This window comes from Martes martes, assembly GCF_963455335.1.
Source record: "Martes martes genome assembly, chromosome: 8".
In the NCBI taxonomy this organism is placed as follows: domain Eukaryota; kingdom Metazoa; phylum Chordata; class Mammalia; order Carnivora; family Mustelidae; genus Martes; species Martes martes.
Genome location: NC_137895.1, coordinates 91360943 through 91385539, shown reverse-complemented (window position 1 = coordinate 91385539; position 24597 = coordinate 91360943). Strand labels below are relative to the sequence as shown.

General features: G+C 44.0%; 1 protein-coding gene across 1 annotated transcript; it reads right to left on the bottom strand.

The window, feature by feature from the left end:
* Positions 1-7082: 7082 nt before the first annotated feature.
* On the bottom strand, positions 7083-8021 carry OR10P1 (olfactory receptor family 10 subfamily P member 1; the record flags this gene model as incomplete). Its single annotated transcript, XM_080810964.1, has 1 exon — positions 7083-8021. The coding sequence occupies one exon, from the start codon at positions 8019-8021 to the stop codon at positions 7083-7085; it is 939 nt and encodes a 312-aa protein (XP_080667090.1).
* Between the last annotated feature and the right edge of the window lie 16576 nt (positions 8022-24597).

The following is a 24597-nucleotide window of genomic DNA, read 5'->3' as shown; positions in this document are numbered from 1 at the left end:
CCCTCAGTCTGTTTCTTGAGATTGAGTCTTTTATGGTTTATCTCCCTCCCAATCCCATCTTTTCATTTTTTCTTTTCCTACCTCCCCCCAAACCCCCCCACCTTGCATCTCCACTTCCTCATATCAAAGAGATCATATGATAGTTATATTTCTCCGATTGACTTATTTCGCTAAGCATGATACCCTCTAGTTCCATCCACGTCGTCGCAAATGGCAAGATTTCATGTCTTTTGATGGCTGCATAGTATTCCATTGTGTATATATACCACATCTTCTTTATCCATTCATCTGTTGATGGACATCTAGGCGCTTTCCACAGTTTGGCTATTGTGGACATTGCTGCTATAAACATTCGGGTGCACGTGCCCCTTCGGAGCACCACGTTTGTATCTTTAGGATATATACCCAGGAGTGCAATTGCTGGGTCGTAGGGTAGCTCTATTTTCAGTTTTTTGAGGAACCTCCACACTGTTTTCCAGAGTGGTGGCACCAGCTTGCATTCCCACCAACAGTGTAGGAGGGTTCCCCTCTCTCCGCATCCTCTCCAGCATCTGTCATTTCTTGACTTGTTAATTTTAGCCATTCTGACTGGTGTGAGGTGGTATCTCATTGTGGTTTTGATTTGTATTTCCCTGATGCCGAGTGATGTGGAGCATTTTTTCATGTGTCTGTTGGCCATCTGGATGTCTTCCTTGCAGAAATGTCTGTTCATGTCCTCTGCCCATTTCTTGACTGGATTATTTGTTCTTTGGGTATTGAGTTTGATAAGCTCTTTATAGATTTTGGATACGAGCCCTTTATCTGATATGTCGTTTGCAAATATCTTCTCCCATTCTGTCAGTTGTCTTTTGGTTTTGTTAACTGTTTCCTTTGCTGTGCAAAAGCTTTTGATCTTGATGAAATCCCAATAGTTCATTTTTGCCCTTGCTTCTGTTGCCTTTGGCGATGTTCCTAGGAAGAAGTTGCTGCGGTGGAGGTCAAAGAGGTTGCTGCCTGCATTGTCCTCAAGGATTTTGATAGATTCCTTTCGCACATTGAGGTCCTTCATCCACTTTGAGTCTATTTTCGTGTGTGGTGTAAGGAAATAGTCCAATTTCATTTTTCTGCATGTGGCTGTCCAATTTTCCCAGCACCATTTGTTGAAGAGGCTGTCTTTTTTCCATTGGATATTCTTTCCTGCTTTGTCTAAGATTAGTTGACCATAGAGTTGAGGGTCTATTTCTGGGCTCTCTATTCTGTTCCATTGGTCTATATGTCTGTTTTTGTGCCAGTACCATACTGTCTTGATGATGACAGCTTTGTAATAGAGCTTGAAGTCTGGAATTGTGATACCACCGACTTTGGCTTTCTTTTTCAATATTCCTTTGGCTATTCGAGGTCTTTTCTGGTTCCATATAAATTTTAGGATTATTTGTTCTATTTCTTTAAAAAAATGGATGGGATTTTGATAGGGATTGCATTAAATGTGTAGATTGCTTTAGGTAAAATAGACATTTTCACAATATTTGTTCTTCCAATCCATGAGCATGGAATATTTTTCCATTTCTTTGTGTCTTCCTCAATTTCTTTCATGAGTACTTTATAGTTTTCTGAGTATAGATTCTTTGCCTCTTTGGTTAGATTTATTCCTAGGTATCTTATGGTTTTGGGTACGATTGTAAATGGGACTGACTCCTCAATTTCTCTTTCTTCTGTCTTGTTGTTAGTGTAAAGAAATGCGACTGATTTCTGTGCATTGACTTTATATCCTGACACTTTACTGAATTCCTGTATAAGTTCTAGCAGTTTTGGAGTGGAGCCTTTTGGGTTTTCCACATATAGTATCATATCATCTGCAAAGAGTGATAGTTTGACTTCTTCTTTGCCGATTTGGATGCCTTTAATTTCTTTTTGTTGTCTGATTGCTGAGGCTAGGACTTCTAGTACTATATTGAACAGCAGTGGTGATAACGGACATCCCTGCCGTGTTCCTGACCTTAGCAGAAAAGCTTTCAGTTTTTCTCCATTGAGAATGATATTTGCGGTGGGTTTTTCATAGATGGCTTTGATAATGTTGAGGTATGTGCCTTCTATCCCTACACTTTGAAGAGTTTTAATCAGGAAGGGATGCTGCACTTTGTCAAACGCTTTTTCAGCATCTATTGAGAGTATCATAGGGTTCTTACTCTTTCTTTTATTAATGTATTGTATCACATTGATGGATTTGCGGATGTTGAACCAACCTTGCAGCCCTGGAATAAATCCCACTTGGTCGTGGTGAATAATCCTTTTAATGTACTGTTGGATCCTATTGGCCAGTATTTTGGTGAGAATTTTCGCATCTGTGCTCATCAAGGATATTGGTCTGTAATTCTCTTTTTTGGTGGGATCCTTGTCTGGTTTTGGGATCAAGGTGATGCTGGCCTCATAGAATGAGTTTGGAAGTTTTCCTTCCATTTCGATTTTTTGGAACAGTTTCAGGAGAATAGGAATTAATTCTTCTTTAAATGTTTGGTAGAATTCCCCTGGGAAGCCGTCTGGTCCTGGACTTTTGTTTGTTTGGAGATTTTTGATGACTGTTTCAATCTCCTTACTGGTTATGGGTCTGTTCAGGTTATCTATTTCTTCCTGGTTCAGTTGTGGTAGTTTATATGTCTCTAGAAATGTATCCATTTCTTCCAGGTTGTCAAATTTGTTGCCATAGAGTTGCTCGTAGTATGTTCTTATAATTGTTTGTATTTCTTTGGTGTTGGTTGTGATCTCTCCTCTTTCATTCATGATTTTATTTATTTGCGTCCTTTCTCTTTTCTTTTTGATAAGTCTGGCCAGGGGCTTATCAATCTTATTAATTCTTTCAAAGAACCAGCTCCTAGTTTTGTTGATTTGTTCTATTGTTTTTTTAGTTTCTATTTCATTGATTTCTGCTCTGATCTTTATGATTTCTCTTCTCCTGCTGGGTTTAGGCTTTCTTTGTTGTTCTCTCTCCAGCTCCTTTAGGTGTAGGGTTAGGTTGTGTATTTGAGACCTTTCTTGTTTCTTGAGAAAGGCTTGCACTGCTATATATTTTCCTCTCAGGACTGCCTTTGTTGTGTCCCACAGATTTTGAACTGTTGTGTTTTCATTATCATTTGTTTCCATGAATTTTTTCAATTCTTCTTTAATTTCCTGGTTGACCCATTCATTTTTTAGAAGGATGCTGTTTAGTCTCCATGTATTTGCGTTCTTTCCAAATTTCCTCTTGTGATTGAGTTCGAGCTTCAGAGCATTGTGGTCTGAAAATATGCAGGGAATGATCTCGATCTTTTGGTACCGATTGAGACCTGATTTATGACCCAGGATGTGGTCTATTCTGGAGAATGTTCCATGTGCACTAGAGAAGAATGTATATTCTGTTGCTTTGGGATGGAATGTTCTGAATATATCTGTGATGTCCATCTGGTCCAGTGTGTCATTTAAGGCCTTTATTTCCTTGTTGATCTTTTGCTTAGATGATCTGTCCATTTCAGTGAGGGGAGTGTTAAAGTCCCCTGCTATTATTGTATTACTGTCGATGTATTTCTTTGATTTTGTTATTAATTGGTTTATATAGTTGGCTGCTCCCATGTTAGGGGCATAGATATTTAAGATTGTTAGATCTTCTTGTTGGACAGACCCTTTGAGTATGATATAGTGTCCTTCCTCATCTCTTATTATAGTCTTTGGCTTAAAATCTAATTGATCTGATATAAGGATTGCCACCCCAGCTTTCTTCTGATGTCCATTAGCATGGTACATTGTTTTCCACCCCCTCACTTTAAATCTGGAGGTGTCTTCGGGTCTAAAATGAGTTTCTTGTAGGCAGCATATGGATGGGTTTTGTTTTTTTATCCATTCTGATACCCTGTGTCTTTTGATTGGGGCATTTAGCCCATTAACATTCAGGGTAACTATTGAGAGATATGAATTTAGTGCCATTGTATTGCCTGTAAGATGATTGTTACTGTATATTGTTTCTGTTTCTTTCTGATCTACTACTTTTAGGGTCTCTCTTTGCTTAGAGGACCCCTTTCAATATTTCCTGTAGAGCTGGTTTGGTGTTTGCAAATTCTTTCAGCTTTTGTTTGTCCTGGAAGCTCTTTATCTCTCCTTCTATTTTCAATGATAGCCTAGCCGGATATAGTATTCTTGGCTGCATGTTTTTCTCGTTTAGTGCTCTGAATATATCATGCCAGTTCTTTCTGGCCTGCCAGGTCTCTGTGGATAGGTCCGCTGCCAATCTAATGTTTTTACCCTTGTATGTTACAGACTTCTTTTCCCGGGCTGCTTTCAGGATTTTCTCTTTGTCGCTAAGACTTGTAAATTTTACTATCAGGTGACGAGGTGTGGACCTATTTTTATTGATTTTGAGGGGTGTTCTTAGCATCTCCTGGATTTTGATGTTTGTTCCCTTTGCCATATTAGGGAAATTCTCTCCAATAATTGTCTCCAATATACCTTCTGCTCCCCTCTCTCTTTCTTCTTCTTCTGGAATCCCAATTATTCTAATGTTGTGTCGTCTTATGGTGTCGTTTATCTCTCGAATCCTCTCCTCGTGTTCCAGTAGTTGTTTGTCTCTCTTTTGCTCAGCTTCTTTATTCTCTGTCATTTGGTCTTCTATGTCACTAATTCTTTCTTCTGCCTCATTTATCCTGGCAGTGAGAGCTTCCATTTTTGATTGCACCTCATGAATAGCTTTTTTGATTTCAACTTGGTTAGATTTTAGTTCTTTTATTTCTCCAGAAAGGGCTTTTATCTCTCCGGAGAGGGTTTCTCTAATATCTTCGATGCCTTTTTCGAGCCCGGCTAGAACCTTGAGAATTGTCATTCTGAACTCTAGATCTGTCATGCTACCTATGTCTGTATTGATTAGGTCTCCAGCCTTCGGTACGGCCTCTTGTTCTTTTTTTTGAGGTGAGTTTTTCCGCCTTGTCATTTTGTCCAGGTAGGATTTGCTTTCTCCTGCTGTGGAATTCCGCTGTTCTTGGTGACTGAAGTTGGTTTTGGATGGTTTGTTGTTCATCTTCTGGGGGAGGGGCCTGTTGTAGTGATTCTCAAGTGTCTTTGCCGCAGGCGGAATTGCACCGCCCTTGCCAGGGGCCGGGCTAAGTAATCCGCTCGGGTTCGCTTTCGGGAGCTTTTGTTCCCTGAGCGCTTTCCGTAGAGTTCCGGAGGACGGGAATGAAGATGGCGGCCTCCCAATCTCTCGGCCCAGAGGAGCCGAGAGCTTGGGGTTCCGCTCCTCAGTGCGCTCTCAGAGCAAAGCGCCCAATAGCCCCGCCTCCCTGGCTTGCGGTCGCGCCTCGAGGAAAGCAGTCAATTGTTGGAGCTGGAGAAAAGCGCCGGGTCGCTTTTGTCTCCGTGGCCTCCGGCCGCGCTCCGAGCCCACCCAGCCTGCGACCGGCACAGGGTAACCCCGGGCTTAGAGCTCACTCCTCGGCTTTGTCGCTATAGCCGGCTTCCCCGCTCTAATACCTGCGAGCTCTGCGGCACTCAGACACCCCCAGTCCTTCTGTGACCCCGCGGGTCCTGGGGTTATGCTGACCCCGCCTGGGTTTCCCCCCAGTTTAGGCTCTGGAGCGATGTCTCCCACTGGAGCCGACTTTTAAAAGTCCCGATTTTGTGCTCGGTCGCTCCGCCGCTTGCCGGGTGCCGGCCCCTCCCCCCGGGGTCTATCTTCCCGTCGCTTTGGATTCACTTCTCCGCAGGTCCTACCTTTCAGAAAGTGATCGATTTTCTGTTTCTGGGATTGTTGCTCTTCTTCTCTTTGATTTCCCGTTGGATTTATAGGTGTTCACAATGGTTAGATAAGCTATCTAGCTGATCTCCTGCTACCCGATGTCGTCTCAGCCTGCTACTTCTCCGCCATCTTGACTCCTCCTCAAAAATCTTTTTTTTTTTTTTAATGCATCAGTCAAAATTCTTGACAAAGCAGAAGCTGCCAGGGTGATAAAACAGAAGAATATTTGATTAACAAAATATAGAGGGATGAGGACCATGCTAGAGGCTAAGCTTCTAGGAATAACTTCCAAACATGACCTGGTCAGCTGACAAAAAATGCTACCTGGGGCTGCCACCAGGGACCAGATGCCACTTCTATGCCAGAAACTTGCTGTTGCAGCTTTCTTTGCTGTCCTCCAGGAAAAAGTGCTGCTCCTTGCCTCTTGTGGGCACCAGCTACTAAGTCAGGCATGGGTACATTTATTGGTGGAACTAGGTGAAACTAGGAACTAGGAACTCTAGGAGGGCTGGGAAGAGTTCTCAGCTGCACAGAGGGTTTCTCTGCCCAGCGGACTTCTAAAGAGGAGAATTCTCCAAACGTCAAAAGAGGGTCAAATGCTAGGTGGCCAAAAGGAACGTTAAATGTTTATTCTCTAGGTCCTCTCCAAGATGGCCCGAGGCCTTCACCCAGTCTGAGATGCTGGCGAAGGAGGTATGGGATCAAGCTGATGGTACACACTGGGAGGGGAACAAGGAATCCAGGGAAATCCTCTTGTCAGGCTGGACATTCTATCACCCTTTATGGATGATGTCAGAAATCAAGGGTGGAGAAAGACAGGGAAGAATATTTAAATATTTATGTGGAATATTCCAAGGGGGGAATAGCTGTCTCTCTTCTAAAAGGCCCCAGAGCATAAGACTATACTGTGTTTCTGGGAGAAAACTAGATCGAAGAGCCAGGCAAACTTCTTCATGGGCACTGAGTAGGTGACTGAGTTAGTGTCAGTTTTATAGACATTTGTCTTCATAACTGACACAGACTTCTCACCACTGGTATAGACACAGCAATCACCTTGTTCAGGGATCCAGAACAATCTAGAAGATGCTCTTCCCCGTAAATGTTCTTTCTTGTGAGCACCATTTCCTTCCACTCTATCTTGTCCTAATAACCCATGCTCTGATAGTGAGTCTGGGGTGTGGGACAGGAGGTAAGATACAGATCTATCTCTGTTTTTAATTCCAACACTTTCTGCCAGGGAGCCTTATTTCTTTGAGGGCCTGCATGGTTTCTGTTCAGCTGGGGTTTAAGTCCAGCACCCGAAGGAGAAGGAGGAGTTGGTGAGTGAGCAGACATCCCCTGGGTCCCTTCAGGGTGAGGAGACCTGCCTCTTGGCCATGTGGCACAGGGCGCCTGCCACCTCCTTGTTCCGAAGGGTATAGATGATGGGGTTGAGCATAGGCGTGATGACTGTGTAGAAGAGGCTGAGGATGCGGTTCATGGTGACAGAAGAGCCCGCCCGGGGCCGGATGTAGGTGATGCTGGCTGTTCCAAAGAAGAGGCAGACCACGAGCAGGTGGGAGGAGCAGGTGGAGAAGACCTTGCGGCGGCTCTGGGTGGAGGCCATTGCCAGGATGACCCCCAGGATGCGGGCATAAGAGGCGACGATCAGACAGAAGGGGACCATGATGAAGACCACAGTGGCTGTCACCACAGAGATTTCACTCCTGTGCTTCCCAGCACTCGCCAGCCTCAGTACTGGCAGGATGTCACAGAGGAAGTGCGGGATGATGGGGCGGCTGGGGAAAGGCAGAGTGAAGATGAGGGACGAGTGGGTGGTGGCTGTGATGACGCCCATGAGCCAGGAGACAGCCACCATGGCCATGCAGGCCCTCCAGCTCATGAGGGTGGAATAGTGCAGGGGCCGGCAGATGGCGGCGTAGCGGTCATAGGCCATGGCTGTGAGCAGGCAGCACTCTGAAATGCCCAAGACAATGAAGACATACATCTGGGCTACACAACTCTGGAAGGAGATGGCCCGGGACTGTGGGGAGGCCAGGTCAGCCAGGGTCCGGGGCACGATGTCCGTGGTGTACAGGAGCTCCAGCACTGAGAGGTGACGCAGGAAGAAGTACATGGGGGAGTGCAGGGTCGGGCTGACCTGTGTGAGGAGGATGATCATAGAGTTACCCAGCAAGGTGACCAGGTAGAACAGAAGCACCACCCAGAACAGGGGGCCCTGCAGGGCCGGGAGGTCAGAGAATCCTAGAAGGAGAAATTCAGGCAGAGTCTGATTTTCCTCAGCCATCACTTCAGGCCAGAACCTACGGCACAACCAAGGAAGAGATATTTACACAGAAAAAAGCAGCATGTCTGTAATTTAGTAAAGCACTTCTCATACAGTCCCTCTGGAATCAACGGAGAGAATTAGGGTCTCTACTTTATGGAGGATTCCATTTTGTCTTGGAGGAGGTAAATAATTTGCTGAAGTAATACCAAGGGAGTTGCAGGCCTGGGACTTGAACCAAGGTTTCTTGGCTCCAAATTTGCTGCATTTCCCACTGTTCCTGATGCTCTGAACCTTGGTGAAGGGCCTAATTCCCAGGGGGAGAGACCCCTGCCCTGTACTTTGGGTCTTTCTTTGGAGTGGAGATGGAGCAGTGCTATGTCCTAAGCCCCTTTGTATTTCCTGGACTGAACCCCCAACCTGAAAGAGACAATGTAGCACCTGCATTATGGGCTCAGCCAGGGACTGTCCTAAGATGGTATCTGATGATCACCGTGGAGGGCTTCGGATTTAGAATGCCATGCAATGACGGGATTGTGATAATACTGCCTAATTGTATCATGCTGTGGGATTCTATCAGGCCCCCTGTCACAGATCACTGGGTTTCAGCCTGCGCCCTGTGAAGGGAGGGGGCCAGGGATGGGCCACACTGTATTTGGCTCCTTCTTATCTGGGTCTCTGTGTTGAGCTACACCAGCTACTCTGTTTTAGCATGCTAGTTGGTCTCCCAAGCTTTTACACAGAGTGTGCCCCTGCAGAGAATGTTTCTAAGCATTCTGTTAAAATCCTGCTCATCCTTCAAGCTCAACTCAAATTCCACCTCCCCTATGGCAGCTTTTCTGTGCCTCAAGGTCAGAAATGATTACTTGTGGCATTTTGGTATTCTATGTGTCAATAAAGGTTATATTTTTCAGCATGGTTCCAGGCTTATCAACATCTTCGTGGGATGCTGGGCAGTGTCTGTGGGCACATCTGCAGTGATAGGGAGCTGACCATCTTTGGCGCTAGCCCCATCTAACTTTGGCCTCCTCTGCTTGTGGGATGGATCTTTCATTATATTTGTCTTGGCTAAATTTTTAGCATTTTACAGAATGTGTCACCCCCTCTTGCTCCAGATAGCTCTTCCCCCATTTGAAGATAACACCTTCCTCTGTGTTCTTGTGAGTCATTAGTTGTGTCTGGGTCCCAGCCCTTTTTAGTGCAATCTCCACCGTAAGGTCCTGCAGGACAGTTGAGGAAATTATAGGGGGCCACCTGTTTTAACAGCTATGGGTGCTTTCCAAGTGCCTGGTCCCTGCCAGGCGCCATGCCAAAGGGCTTAACATTCTCGAAATCACTGGATCTTCATAATCACACTATGACATAGATACTTTCTCCATTTTATAGACGAGCAAATGGAAGCCCAAACAGCATTAATACTTTTCTTTCTTTCTTTTTTTAAATTTATTTGACAGACAGAGATCACAAGTAGGCAGAGAGGCAGGCAGAGAGAGAGGAGGAAGCAGGCTCCCTGCCGAGCAGGGAGCCCGATGCGGGGCTCGATCCCAGGACCCTGGGACCATGACCTGAGCCGAAGGCAGAGGCTTTAACCCACTGAGCCACCCAGGCGCCCCTTAGTACTTTTCTTGAAGTCACTCATCTAGTAATGGAGGACGTTGGGGTTTGAACCCAGCCCCACCTAATACCAGAGTCTGTGCCTTTAATCATCTCTCTATTGTCATAAAGGCAGTTTAATTGCTGGATAACTAACAGGAGATCTTGCACATGCCAAGCGCTCTGCCAATTATTTATTAGATAAATGAATGAATCCTACTTATAAAGATGGGTGAACTGATGAACAGAAAGATGAAGTGATCTGCCTTAAGTTAGGCAGTCAGTGAGACAGACAGGACACTGGGCCCAAGTCTTGTAGAAATCTGGGTTCCCAGCATTTGCAGGGCCTTATCACCCATGTTCACCCCATACACGAGATTAGCCCGGCCATCTCCATTGTTAGGCAGGAGAGTCTCACACTTTCTGCCTATTGCTCATAGACCCAACCTTCCTCCCACCCCCAGTTTGTCTGCTTACTGTTTTTTTTTTTTTTGCCTTACGTCATTTACTCTACAGCTTACACTTAGAGATTACTGGTGTGCTGGGCATTGTGCCCTATCTCAGGGGCCTTCATAACAGCTCTAATGCTAGTTGTTATCTCATCATTGCAGAGAAGGGACCAGAGCTCTGAGAATTTATATTGCCGACAGAACCTGGCAGAACCAGAATACTAACTTGGAGCCTGAGGTTTCAACCATCATGCCCACAGTATCTCCAGCGAGGCCTACAGCCTTACCCTACACTTCTGGGAGATAAACTCCATCTAGTGGGTTTGGACACAAGTAATATCTGAGTCCATTGGTTCTCTTCTCTTCTGGTTATAACCCTTCAGAGGCTCACACCACTAATAATAATGTATGGAAGAAATCTTGTTATTTTCAAGTTTAAAAAATGTTATTTTTGCAATTAAAATACTTAAGAAATATTTGGAGTAAAGTCGTCTATGATTTCCGCACCTGAATTAATTTCTTTTCTTTCTTGTATATTACCTTCAAGTCTTTGTCTCACCGCAAACCCATTTTACATGCTTGTAATCATAGTGTATATACAATTTTGTCTTTTTCCTTTCCTTTTTTTTTTTTAAAGGTTTTTATTTATTTAAGTAATCCCTATGCCCAATGTAGGGCTCGAGCTAACGACCCCGAGATCAGGAGTTGTGTGCTCTTCTGACTGAGTCTGCCAGGTGCCCTTTTCCATTTCCTTTTTAACATTTGCTTGAAGCATTTTGCTCTGTGGTCTTTTTTTTTTTTTTTAAAGATTTTATTTATTTACTTTTGTGTGTGTGTGAGAGAGAGAAAGCACGCGTTGGGGGCAGAGAGAGAAGTAGAGGGAGCCTGAAGCAGGACTCTATTCCAGCACCCTGGGATCATGACCTGAGTGGAAGGCAGACGCTTAACTGACTGAGCCACCCAGGTGCCCTTCTGAGTGATCTTATTCAAAGTTCTTATTCAAAGTTGAATTTCTCCACCACCATTTAATCAACACTTCTTATACTCTTGCAACTTAAATTCTTCCACTGGATGTATTTGTTCTTTTATATAATGATGGAAACAATATCTTTGTGTATTGTCTCATTTTGTTTCTGTTAACTTATTCCCTTAGGAAAAATTTCTAAGAGTGGTAATTGGCTAAACATTTTAATGTCCATATATGTCTTGACATGTAATATGTACTTTTGGATTTCCTTTAACTGAACGCAAGTGGCCATGCCAGCCTTCCTTCCCTGAGTAAAGCTGGGATTCTTCTTCATCCTGTCTGTCCTCATTAAGTCTCTCCCACCATCATCACCTCATCTTTTTTTTTTTTTAAAGATTTTATTTATTTATTTGAAAGACAGAGATCACAAGTAGGCAGAGAGAGAGGAAGGGAAGCAGGCTCCCTGCTGAGCAGAGAGCCCGATGGGGGGCTCAATCCCAGGACTCTGGGATTATGACCTGAGCCGAAGGCAGAGGCTTTAACCCACTGAGCCACCCAGGTGCCCCCGTCACCTCATCTTTGCCACACCGTGAGCATCTCTTTAGCTCAGTCCTCTAATTACATTTAACCCCAAGATATCATCTGTGAAGGGAGAAAGGTAAGTTTCTCCTTCCTTAATTTATTCTCTCTCTTCCCTGCTCTATCCCCAGCTCCATCTCCCCTGTTTGCAGTCTGCCTGTGGTCATTTCCCTCTTAACTTCTCTTATCTCCAGTACATCCTGAAACAGTTGGGACAATCTTCAGAGAGACACCGGCCCTGAGGCCACTCTTATTTTCTTTAAAATCTCCCATAGAGGGACAAAGAGAAGGACAGAGAGCCTTTTTGGGTCATAGAGAGGGGCTGAGGCTCTCTTTCTTTTTTAAAAAAAGATTTTTATTTATTTACCAGAGAGAGAGAGAATAAGCAAGGGAGGGGCACAGGTAGAGAGAGAGAGAGAGAGAGAGAGAAGCAGACTCCCCGCTGAGCAGGGGTTCAATCCTAGGATCCTGACATCATGACTTTAGCCAAAGCAGATGCTTAACTGACTGAGCCACCCAGATGCCTTTTAAAAAAAAATTATTTTTAATTGTGGTAAAAACACATAACATAAAATTTACCATCTTAACCACTTGTTAGTAGTTTAGTAGTGTTTAGTAGTGGTTTAGTAGTGTTAAGTACATTCACATTGCACACTGAAAAGAAATAAAATAAAATGATTAAAAAAAAGAAATGAAAGAAAGTATATTAAGTATATTCACATTGCTATGCAACGAATCTCCAGAACTTTCTCACCCTGCAGAACTAAAACTCTATACCCACCAAACAACTTCTCATTCTCTCCTCCTTGAAAACCTCTTTTGAAAACCGAACCTCTCACCCCCAATGCCTTCCGTAAGTCTTAGTGACATAGGCAGCTGGATAAATCAATCAGGTAAGTGGTCTGTGGATGGAGCAACAGATAACTTGTGTTATTTGGCTAGATGGACAGAAGGTGAATGGATGAAGGTGTGGCTGTCTGGCTGTATGAGGCCTAGAGAGCCCTAAGTCCAGGAGGTGAGGCTCTCAAAAGGGGGCAGGAATGGATAGTAGCTCTTTAGGTGTAGATCTGATATCTTAGGGGCAAGGGAGCTGGGATTTTGGAACCCACGGAAGGATGTGGGAAATGGGGGGAGGACTGCCTTTATGAAGTCAGGGAGGTCTTGGGGAGCATAGCCAGACAACTTATCTTTGTTCTTTCAGACTTTTTTTTTTGCCTGAAACATTAATAATGGGAGTTGCACATGGGTTTGTGCTTGTGTGTGTGTGTGTGTGTGTGTGTGTTAGGGAGGATACAGGACAGCAAAGGAGGATGTGAGTAGCTCTGTGGATGGGGACCATTAACAGGAAACTGGGAAAGAATGTCCTAAGTTTTCATCAGGCGCTGACCATAGACAGTCTGGAGACTATGCCTGCCCACCTGATTTACCTACCACTTGTGATCCCACAGACTTGCATGCGCTCGCTGCCCACTGCCTCACTTCCACCTCTTCGCCATACACATGTCATCACACATTGAAAGGTTTGCATAGTCTGAGAATGGACACACTTGCCTTGCTGTATTATATGCAGTTTTATCTGGGATCCCCATCCCCTTCCCTTTCTCATTCCTTCTCCCTGTCCAGCCAGCCTGGTGGCCCCCGAATCACACCTTTGCAAACGCAATGGTAAGGATTCGGGAAACTTCAGCTGGATTCTTTTCTCCAGTGCCCAGGGACATGTATTGGCTCCCAGCCCACAGAGAGAGGTTCTAAGGCCCTCTGTTCCTCTTCCCTTTCTACCCTTGACAGGGTCTAGCCTTGTCAGAGAAGGGCCAAGGCTGCCCAGCACTGTGTGGGGGCACATACCTGGGGGAGATGGAAGAGGTCAGCTTGCCGGGGTAGGGGCTGCTGGGTACAGACTTGGGCTCTGCTCTTCCTTCCCCTCTTGGAAGTCTCAACCTCTGTGGTGCCCATAGTTATTCTCCAGCTGCTGTTATGTCTTCACCCCCTTGGGACTAGGAGGCCCTGACTCTTGGCATTTCCCTAGGTGACTCTGAGCTGAGGTAGTATCATGGGCCAGGTGATTCTGCCTGGGTCCCCAGTGCCTACTGTATCCTCTCATCTCTCCTTGATCTTGTCTTCCTTGGCCAACCTGGATCCTGTTCTCTTTCCTCACACCTTGTTCCCTCTCCTGTCTAACTTTCACCTTCTCACTCATTTAGGGTCTCCTTGTTCACAGATTGCATTAGATTTGAGGGTCTCCCTCTGATATGTCTAGACTCTCCATGGCTAATTCATTCATCTGCACGAAGTCTTGGCTTCGAGTTAAATGTGGAAACTTATGGAAAATTCTAGAAGTTAACTATAGTGAAACATGATTTAGTCACATTAATCTCTATTCTTAGTTTTCTTTTTAGATGGAAAGTGTTCCAGTGAAGACATTGTTTGTCTGGTTGCCCAGGCAGGCAGGGAGGACAGGATTTCCATCAATCTCCAGGTCTCTTGTGTTACTGCAGACATTCTTAGTGGTGCCATTAAACAGAGAGTAAGCATTCTGAATGTTTTCAGTCTGGGAAGGGTTTTGAAGTTCAGGGGTAGAAGAGAGGTATTACCTGAAATAGCCAGGGCCAGTCCCTCAACTTCTGATGCCCTCTAGTGGACACTGGCTTCTTTTCCATTTCTTAACCCCCGTTTTCTGCATTTGTCCCTACAACTCCACTGAATCTTACTAAAACCACTGACAATCCTGTTTTGTCAAATCCACTGGCTAATTTTCAGTCTTCATCTCAATCTCTCAATGGTATTTGGTTCGCTCTCCTTCTTAAAACATTTTATTTTTTAACTTCTGGGACTCCCAAGCACACATCTTTGACTCTGACTTCTCCTTGTATACATAGTTGAGTATCTCCCTTTTGATGTCTCAGAGCATCTCAAACTTACTGTGTCTCAAGTAGAACTCTTGCTCCTCTTCTGAGCTTCCTCATCCCAGAAAGGGAGCTGTTCTCTCCCAGTTGCTCGGATAAAAAATCTAGCCCTCCACTTTAATTCATTTAACACTCCACATTCAACTTCTCAGCGACTTCTGTCAGTTCTGCCTCCAAAATGTAATCCCAACCATCTCATCATCTCCACGGCTAGAATCTTAGCCCAGCAAACTGTTCCTCCCTAGGGCCATCCTGTTCTCCAACTTGTCTCCACCCAGCCAGTGTGATTTTCTCCAAGTGTAAGTCGATGATATCATTCTTTTCCCTTAAATCCTCCAGCAACTCAGTAACTTCTGTTTAGATAGAATAAACTGCAAAGCCCTTCCCTTGATTTATAAGATGCTAATAATTCGGTCCCTGTGTATTAAGCATGTCTTTTTATTCTGATGTTTTGACATCTGGAACCTTACTCATCCTGGCTAGACTGCCCCTCCCAGGGTCAGCTAATTCCTAGAGATAACCAATGACTCATCTAGAAGTGTGTCTCTCATATGCAGACCAACAATCCAGAGGCCGTACTCTCTGCCACCGCCTTTATTGGGTTCTAACACCCTAGGCCCACATATTCCTGGGACCTAATCATCCCAGAGTCAGGTGCCAGACAACTAGAGACAGCCCCTAAACTTAGAACTGGCTGAAATTATCCAAACTAGGTAAACCGAAACTTGTCTAGTCTGTGCCTTGCCTGTTCCTTCCCTTGAAAATCACAACACAGGCTCTTGTCCATAGGACCTCTCACTCCCTGCTGATCTACCCTGGTGCTTCTCCATGTGGCCCTGTGTGAAGCAGCATGCCCTCCTCTTGGGAACTGTGAGTAACAAACTATCTCTTCATTGGGAATTGTCTTCTGATCTGTTGCCCTCATCCTAGTGGAGAAATAACAATGAAACCTACATTTTACGATTTTCCCTTCCACTGTGCTCCTGCCACACTAGCCTTTGTCCTCGTCCTTATCATACTTCTGGTTCTTTTTATTTTATTTTATTTTTATTTTTATTTTTTTAAAGATTTTATGTATTTATTTGTCAGAGAGAGAGTACACACAAGCAGGCAGAGAGACAGGCAGAGGCAGCGAGAGAAGCAGGCTCCCTGCTGAGCAAGGAGCCCGATGTGGGACTCGATCCCAGGACTCTGGGATCATGACCTGAGCCGAAGGCAGTGGCTTAACCAACTGAGCCACCCAGGCGTCCCATATACTTCGGGTTCTTCACACTTGCTGTTCCCTCTGTCCAGAGGCTTTGCCCTACATCTTCCACAGGTGCCTTCTCATTATCATGCCTCCGCTCAAATTTCACCTCTTTAGAAAGACTTTCCAAACTGCCTGAGGTATTGCAGCACCATGCCCCGATCGTCCTATTTCATATCCCAGGCAGAACTGTAATCTTTGGTGTTTTTGTTTGTTTGGGTGTTTAGTGTGTGTCTCCCTCACTGAGAAGTATGGTCTGCACAGGCAGGGACTTTGTTTCATTCAAAGCTGTTGCTTCAGAGCTTGGAAGAGCCGTGGGTTGGTAGCTTCGCAGAGATGCTCTGACAGGTGTTACTGAGGACACATTCAATTCCATTTCACCTCTTTCATAGCAGAGCAACTCTTTTTGTCTCCTGCAGTCGAGAGAGCTAAAGATGACAGTCCTCAAACTCCCTTACAGCTCTTATTTGTCTAAGAATTTCTTAGTTTCAATTTCAATTTTTTAAAACATTGGAGTATAGTGGACACACAGTGTTAAATTAGCTTCAGGTGTACAACAGAGTGACTGAACATCTCTCTGTTATGCTCTGCTCACCACAAGCATGGCTGCCGTCGGTCACCACACATCGCTGTTAAAATACTATTGACTATATCCCTTTTGCTGTACCTTTCATCCCTGTGACTTATTCATTCCGTAACCGGAAGCCTGTACCTCCCACTTCCTTTCACCTATTTTTTGCCCATCTCCCCAAGGCTGCCGTCTCTGGCCAGCATGTATGGTAAGTACCCTATAGGGCCAAGTTTCTTTCATTTTTTTTAAAATTTATTTACTTATTATTATTATTTTTTTTATAAACATATAATGTATTTTTATCCCCAGGGGTATAGGTCTGTGAATCGCCAGGTTTACACACTTCACAGCAATCTCCATAGCACATACCCTCCCCAATGTCCATAACCCCAATCCCCTCTCCCGACCCCCCTCCCCCCAGCAACCCTCAGTTTGTTTTGTGAGATTAAGAGTCACTTATGGTTTGTCTCCCTCCTGATTCCATCTTATTTCATTTATTCTTCTTCTACCCCCCTAACCCCCCATGTTGCATCTCCAGTTCCTCATATCAGGGAGATCATGTGATAGTTGTCTTTCTCCGATTGACTTATTTCGCTAAGCATGATACCCTCTAGTTCCATCCACGTCGTCACAAATGGCAAGATTTCATTTCTTTTGATGGCTGCATAGTATTCCATTGTGTATATATACCACATCTTCTTTATCCATTCATCTGTTGATGGACATCTAGGCTCTTTCCATAGTTTGGCTATTGTAGACATTGCTGCTATAAACATTCGGGTGCACGTGCCCCTTCGGATCACTACGTTTGTATCTTTAGGATATATACCCAGTAGTGCAATTGCTGGGTCATAGGGTAGTTCTATTTTCAACTTTTTGAGGAACCTCCATGCTGTTTTTCAGAGTGGTGGCACCAGCTTGCATTCCCACCAACAGTGTAGGAGAGTTCCCCTTTCTCCGCATCCTCGCCAGCATCTGTCATTTCCTGACTTGTTAATTTTAGTTGCGCCATGTTTCTAAAGCTGCCACCCGCCCTTGCCTCAAGGCCAGATAGGCACATTTGCTTTTCCACTGGTCCTATTGTGTACCCACTGTCATTGTCCCCCTCTGCGTTGGTTTGGAGGATGGTATAGCACCCACAGAAGCCCTTACTAAATTCGTTCAGCAAGCCTTAAATGATAGCCAGCCAAAAATGTCTTTCTTTTTTTTTTTTTATATATATATTTTTTAATTTTTTATTTTAATAAACATATAATGTATTTTTATCCCCAGGGGTACAGGTCTGTGAATCATCTGGTTTACACATTTCACAGCACTCATCATAGCCCATACCCTCCCCAATGTCCATTTCCCCACCACCCTCTCCCGTCCCCCTTCCCCCCCGCAACCCTCAGTCTGTTTCTTGAGATTGAGTCTTTTATGGTTTGTCTCCCTCCCAATCCCATCTTTTCATTTTTTCTTTTCCTACCTCCCCCCAAACCCCCCCACCTTGCATCTCCCCTTCCTCATATCAAAGAGATCATATGATAGTTATATTTCTCCGATTGACTTATTTCGCTAAGCATGATACCCTCTAGTTCCATCCACGTCGTCGCAAATGGCAAGATTTCATGTCTTTTGATGGCTGCATAGTATTCCATTGTGTATATATACCACATCTTCTTTATCCATTCATCTGTTGATGGACATCTAGGCGCTTTCCACAGTTTGGCTATTGTGGACATTGCTGCTATAAACATTCGGGTGCACGTGCCCCTTCGGAGCACCACGTTTGTATCTTTAGGATATATACCCAGGAGTGCAATTGCTGGGTCGTAGGGTAGCTCTATTTTCAGTTTTTTGAGGAACCTCCACACTGTTTTCCAGAGTGGTTGCACCAGCTTGCATTCCCACCAACAGTGTAGGAGGGTTCCCCTCTCTCCACATCCTCGCCAGCATCTGTCATTTCTTGACTTGTTAATTTTAGCCATTCTGACTGGTGTGAGGTGGTATCTCATTGTGGTTTTGATTTGTATTTCCATGATGCCGAGTGATGTGGAGCATTTTTTCATGTGTCTGTTGGCCATCTGGATGTCTTCCTTGCAGAAATGTCTGTTCATGTCCTCTGCCCATTTCTTGACTGGATTATTTGTTCTTTGGGTATTGAGTTTGATAAGCTCTTTATAGATTTTGGATACGAGCCCTTTATCTGATATGTCGTTTGCAAATATCTTCTCCCATTCTGTCAGTTGTCTTTTGGTTTTGTTTACTGTTTCCTTTGCTGTGCAAAAGCTTTTAATCTTGATGAAATCCCAATAGTTCATTTTTGCCCTTGCTTCTGTTGCCTTTTGGCGATGTTCCTAGGAAGAAGTTGCTGCGGTTGAGGTCAAAGAGGTTGCTGCCTGCATTGTCCTCAAGGATTTTGATAGATTCCTTTCGCACATTGAGGTCCTTCATCCACTTTGAGTCTATTTTCATGTGTGGTGTAAGGAAATAGTCCAATTTCATTTTTCTGCATGTGGCTGTCCAATTTTCCCAGCACCACAAAAATGTCTTTCTTGAACACTGAAATGTCTCTAATGAGAAAAGCTGTGCTCCGAAATAGAATGACCTTGGACATTATTACAGCCTCAAAAAGAGGCACCTGTGCTATTATCCAAACAGAATGTGTGTGTTCATGAGTCTGCTGATGGACCCTCTTTATTAAATCACACGAGGACACAAGTGATGCCCTGAGTGATCCAACCTCCCACCTAAGGGACTTAATGAATCAGTGAGTGATTCAGATTAGGGGACTCTGGGTGGAAAAAAATGGTCTCTTATTTTGGGAATCATTCTGTGAATCTTGTTTTTTTTCTTGCATGTGCCTATATTGCTCTGTGACACCTGTGTCCCATGCATCCAGGTAGCCACCCAACGTGACACCATCACACCAGGAAAACCCTTTGCTGCAGAAGACGGAGAGTGGGGCATGCAAGATTGTAAGAGCTGGTCCCCAGACATGCAATGCAGGAGGAGGTCATCGGGAGGATATGACCTCGGGTTGACCCCAGGGCTGCATCTGTGCAATGGGGGGCTCCTTATTCCCTCCCCTGTCCTTTGAATGTGCGTTCCTCCCTCTGTGGGGAGCCATTTTCAAGGACATAATGTTGAGGGGACAAGGTGTTGTTGAGACCTCCTGGATGGTGTTCGTTACCAAACCGGGTTAAGTCCTCCATACCAACTTCTACAATTCTGGTGGGCGGGAGCCGAGATCAACGTGTCTAGTGGCTGCTGGAGACCAGCCTGTAGGTAAGTTTCCTTGCGTGGTAAACCTGCCACCTGCCAGTCGGAGCTGCGTCTTCTTTAGGTTTCTCTTTGTTCTCGGTGGATCCGGCCCAGTTTATGCACTGACAGCTCAGAGCTGCCTCTGCTAGGTCAGGAGACCAGTGTCCCAGGTTCTGGGTGTGGGGACCCCAGAAGGATTTTGTGTGATGCCCGGCAGTGTGCCCCGGTTCCCCTGTGCCTAATGACAGAAACTGGTTCCCTGCTCCAGAGGTGGCATTCCTGCCTCATTCGCAGAGAAGCTCCCTAGAGAGGGGTTTGTAGTAAGGCTCTTTGTGTATGTGAAAACTAATCTGACAAGTCCAGAACAGACAGGTGGACAGATGGATTGCCGAATAGATGAGTCCATAAAGGGATGGATGGCTGACCACGTGGGCAGAGGACGGGTAGCTGGGGGTGTGGCTGGTGGGCTGGATTAACTGGGTGGCCAGGGGGCCTGTGAAAGCAGGAGGTGGCACTCTTGGATGAGGGGTGAAGTAGAGGCTCCTAAGGGGAGGTTGGCTCCACAGGGGCAGAGGACGTCTGTCTTGATGTCAACAGGAAGTCGTTTGGAATTTGGAACGAAGAAAGATAATCTTTTTTCAACTTGGGACCTGAGAAAGAATGTCTAAGATTACCTTTTGTCACTGGCTCTGGGAATGGAGCCTGTCATGTGTGTAGTGTCTGTGCTGGGAGGGAGATGTGGTCAGACAGCGGGTGTAGACATGTCCTGTGCAGCTGGAGTGTGACGGGCCTGTGGATGTCTGTGATGTACCCAGGGTGTGCTATGTGGAAGAGACTGTCTACAGAATCCCCTGGACTGTTTTCCTCAGCCTGATGTGCAGCTTCCATCTGGGGATGGCTGGGAATGCCTTTCACTCTCTTTTGAATTGGAGCTCCTGCTTCCCGGATCCAAGGTCTTTTTCTTTCTGAGTTTGAATGGGGTACATTCTCCAGTAGCGTTAGGTGTTTTTGGGTGATGGACAGGAAATGTAGTATTTGGGACTTTGCACATCTGAACATTCTTTATTCTAATGTGCTTGATTGAGAATTGGCTGGGTATAATAGTCTAGGTGTGATTAAGTAGTTAATTAATTATTTTCTAAAAAAGAATTTTGAAGGTATTATTCCATTATCTTCAAGATACCAATGCGATTGTTGAGATAGCTGAATCCTTACATGATCATCTCCTCTTTACGATCAATAATCTTTTCTTGAAAAACGGATGTTTTTTGGGTGAAAATGCTACTTGGGAACTTATTTCTCATCATTTTAAATGGGAAAAAATATTTTGTGATAATGTCGACCCTAAGCCTCCAATTTCCTAAAAAATAGTTCAACACAATAAAAGGTAACCAAAGTATAACACACAATAACAAGTTATCATGTTCGGTTGTAAAATGCTTAAAAAATCACCCCGACCATCAGTTAATATGGTTGTTCACAGATGGTTGCCTTGTATGGAACAGAAACTCTCTTCTGGCCGACAACAGCCAGCATGCACATTCTTTTTCATGATGCTCATTTCAGATCATATCTATGTAACTCAAGGCTTTTACCGCAGTGTTTTGCTAAAGTGCTTGCAGTGTTAGCAATGTAAATAGAAAACTCTCTTACATAAACACTAGCTGGGAATGGTGCAATTGTTAAAATGTTTCCAATGCGTCACTGTAAACTCTTTAAAATTACTTTGTTAACAGGGCATCTGGTGGCTCAGTCTGTTAAGTGTCTGCCTTTGGTTCATGGCGTGATCCCAGGGTCCTGGAATCGAGCCCCATGTCGGGCTTTGCTTCCTGTCTCCCTCTGCCGCTCCAATCCCGGTGCTTGTGCTCTCTCGCTTGTTCTCTCTCTCTCCAAAAAATAAATAAAATCTTAAAAAATTACTTCTTAACAGAGACAAACAGGAGCTTCTTGTCCCTTTTCAGCTTAGACGCTGCTGCAGATCTCTCCTCTCCCACTTTCCCTCTCTCTCTCTCTATCCAGTCTGTCTGAGCACATTCATACGTTCATCTTCTATTTTTTTGTCTTTTAATTTTTGATGTTGAATTTATTGAAACTGTTGTAACAACTTTGAGATCATAGTCACTATGATTAATACCCACAACTTAAAAAAATTGTCAAATTAGCAATCATGAACTCCACACATTCAAATTTGAGTGGTCATGTAAAATTAACCACACATGCAATGATATACGTGTACACAACAATACTTACAATAGCTGAAAACAATTTTGAATTGGGGACAAAGGGCTCTCAAAAAACTTTTATAATTAGATTTAGTTCCCTTATGTACTGTTGAATTTCTGCCATAAATGCTTTTACCAAATCATAATAAGTTTGCTCTCTTGAGGTGGAAGGCTCTTCATCAGTTAAAGATAATATATCTTCTATCTACCTCTTGATGAAACATGTCCACTAATACCTTATCAGCACACATTGCCACTTTAATATCTTGTTTTGTAATTTCATAATGCCCTGTATTTTGTACATAATTCCCCACCAGCTTTAAAATGTCTGCAGAAATGTCTTCTAATACTGCTACTATGTAAACAGAAACCTGGTGGTCAATTTTGTAACCTATGACTTCCTTTAATAAAGGATGAATTTTTTCTACTGGGAGAGATAAAGGGTTTTTTCGCTTCCTCTTTTCAATAGTCAATTGGGCATCAGCTATTGCCCTCTTAATAACTGGATGAGGGAAACTTTTTTGAACACATTGCTCTAACTTTGGGGCAGAGCTTGGTGTAGCATATTTAATAATTTTAAGATTAATTCTTCAACATATTGAAGAACATCATAACTAGACCCAAGAATCTGATGAATTTGCCCCTGGACGGTTTTCAGCGCCAGCACCAGCAGCCCCCACCACTTGGGTGTGTTGTCCTCTCTGAAAAACTTGTATGGCAGGAGCTGCCCATATTGTCATCTTTTTTTTTTTTTAATGTCCAATTGGCCAACATATAATACCTCATTAGTTTTTGATGTAGCGTTCAATGATTCATTAGTTGTGTATAACATCTGGTGCTCATCACCACATGTGTCTTTCTTAATACCCATCACCCAGGTAACCCATCCCTCACCTCCCCTCCCTTCTGTGACCCTCAGTTTGTTTTCTGGAGTCAAGAGTCTCTCATAGTTTGTCTCCCTCTCTGAATTCTTCCCATTCAGTTTTCCCTCCCTTCCCTTGTTGTCCTCCGAGCTATTCCTAATGTTCCACATATGAGTGAAACCATATGATAATTGTCTTTCTCTGCTTGACTGATTTCACTTAGCATAATCCCCTCCAGTTCCATCCATGTTGATGCAAATTGTGGGTATTCATCCTTTCTAATGGCTGTGTAATATTCCATTTTATGTATGAGACACATCTTTATCCATTGAAGGACATCTTGGCTCCTTCCACAATTTGGCTATTGTGGATATTGCTGCTATGAACATTGGGGTGGATGTGCCCTTTCTTTTCATTATATCTGTATCTTTGGGGTGAATACTTAGTAGTGCAGTTGCTGGGTCATAGGGTAGCTCTGTTTTTAACTTTTTGAGGAACCGCCATACTGTTTTCTAGGTTGACAGCACCAGCTTGCATTCCCATCAGCAGTGTAAGAGGGTTCCGCTTTCTCCACATCATCTTCTTCTTCTTTTTTTTTTTTTTAATTTTATTTATTTATTTGACTGGCAGAGCTCACAAGTAGGCAGAGAGACAGGCAGAGAGAGAGGGGGAAGTTAGGCTCCCCGCTGAGCAGAGAGCCCGATGCGGGGCTCGATCGCAGGACCCTGGGATCATGACCTGAGCTGAAGACAGAGTCTTTAACCCACTGAGCCACCCAGGCACCCCTCCACATCATCTTCTAAATAGAAGTTTCAAAAAAATGTTTTTTACATCTTTACAAATAAAATCTTAAGTCTTTATAAAGTTTTAAAAAAATTTATACTTATTTTTCTGCATGTGGCTGTCCAATTTTCCCAACACCATTTGTTGAAGAGGCTGTCTTTTTTCCATTGGACATTCTTTCCTGCTTTGTCGAAAAATGAAACTGGACCATTTCCTTACACCACACACGAAAATATACTCAAAATGGATGAAGGACCTCAATGTGAGACAGGAGTCCATCAAAATCCTTGAGGAGAACACAGGCAGCAATCTTGTTGACCTCAGCCGCAGCAACTTCTTTCTAGGAACTTCGCCAAAGGCAAGGGAAGCAAGGGCAAAAATGAACTATTGGGACTTCATCAAGATCAAAAGCTTTTGCACAGCAAAGCAAACAGTTAACAAAACCAAAAGACAACTGACAGAATGGGAGAAGATATTTGCAAATGACATATCAGATAAAGGGCTAGTATCCAAAATCTATAAAGAACTTAGCAAACTCAACACCCAAAGAACAAATAATCCAGTCAAGAAATGGGCAGAGGACATGAACAGACATTTCTGCAAAGAAGACATCCAGATGGCCAACAGACACATGAAAAAATGCTCCACATCACTCGGCATCAGGGAAATACAAATCAAAACCACAATGGGATACCACCTCACACCAGTCAGAATGGCTAAAATTAACAAGTCAGGAAATGACCGATGCTGGAAAGGATGTAGAGAAAGGGGAACCCTCCTACACTGTTGGTGGGAATGCAAACTGGTGCAGCCACTCTGGAAAACAGCATGGAGGTTCCTCAAAAAGTTGAAAATAGAGCTACCCTATGACCCAGAAATTGCATTACTGGGTATTTACCCTAGAGATACAAATGTAGTGATCCGAAGGGGCACGTGCACCCGAATGTTTATAGCAGCAATGTCCACAATAGCCGGACTATGGAAAGAACCCAGATGTCCATTGACAGATGAATGGATAAAGAAGAAGTGGTATATATATACAATGGAATACTATGCTATTTCATTTCAAAAGAAATGAAAACTTGCCATTTGCGTTGATGTGGATGAAACTAGAGGGTATTATGCTTAGTGAAATAAGTCAATCAGAGAAAGACAACTATCGTATGATCTCCCTG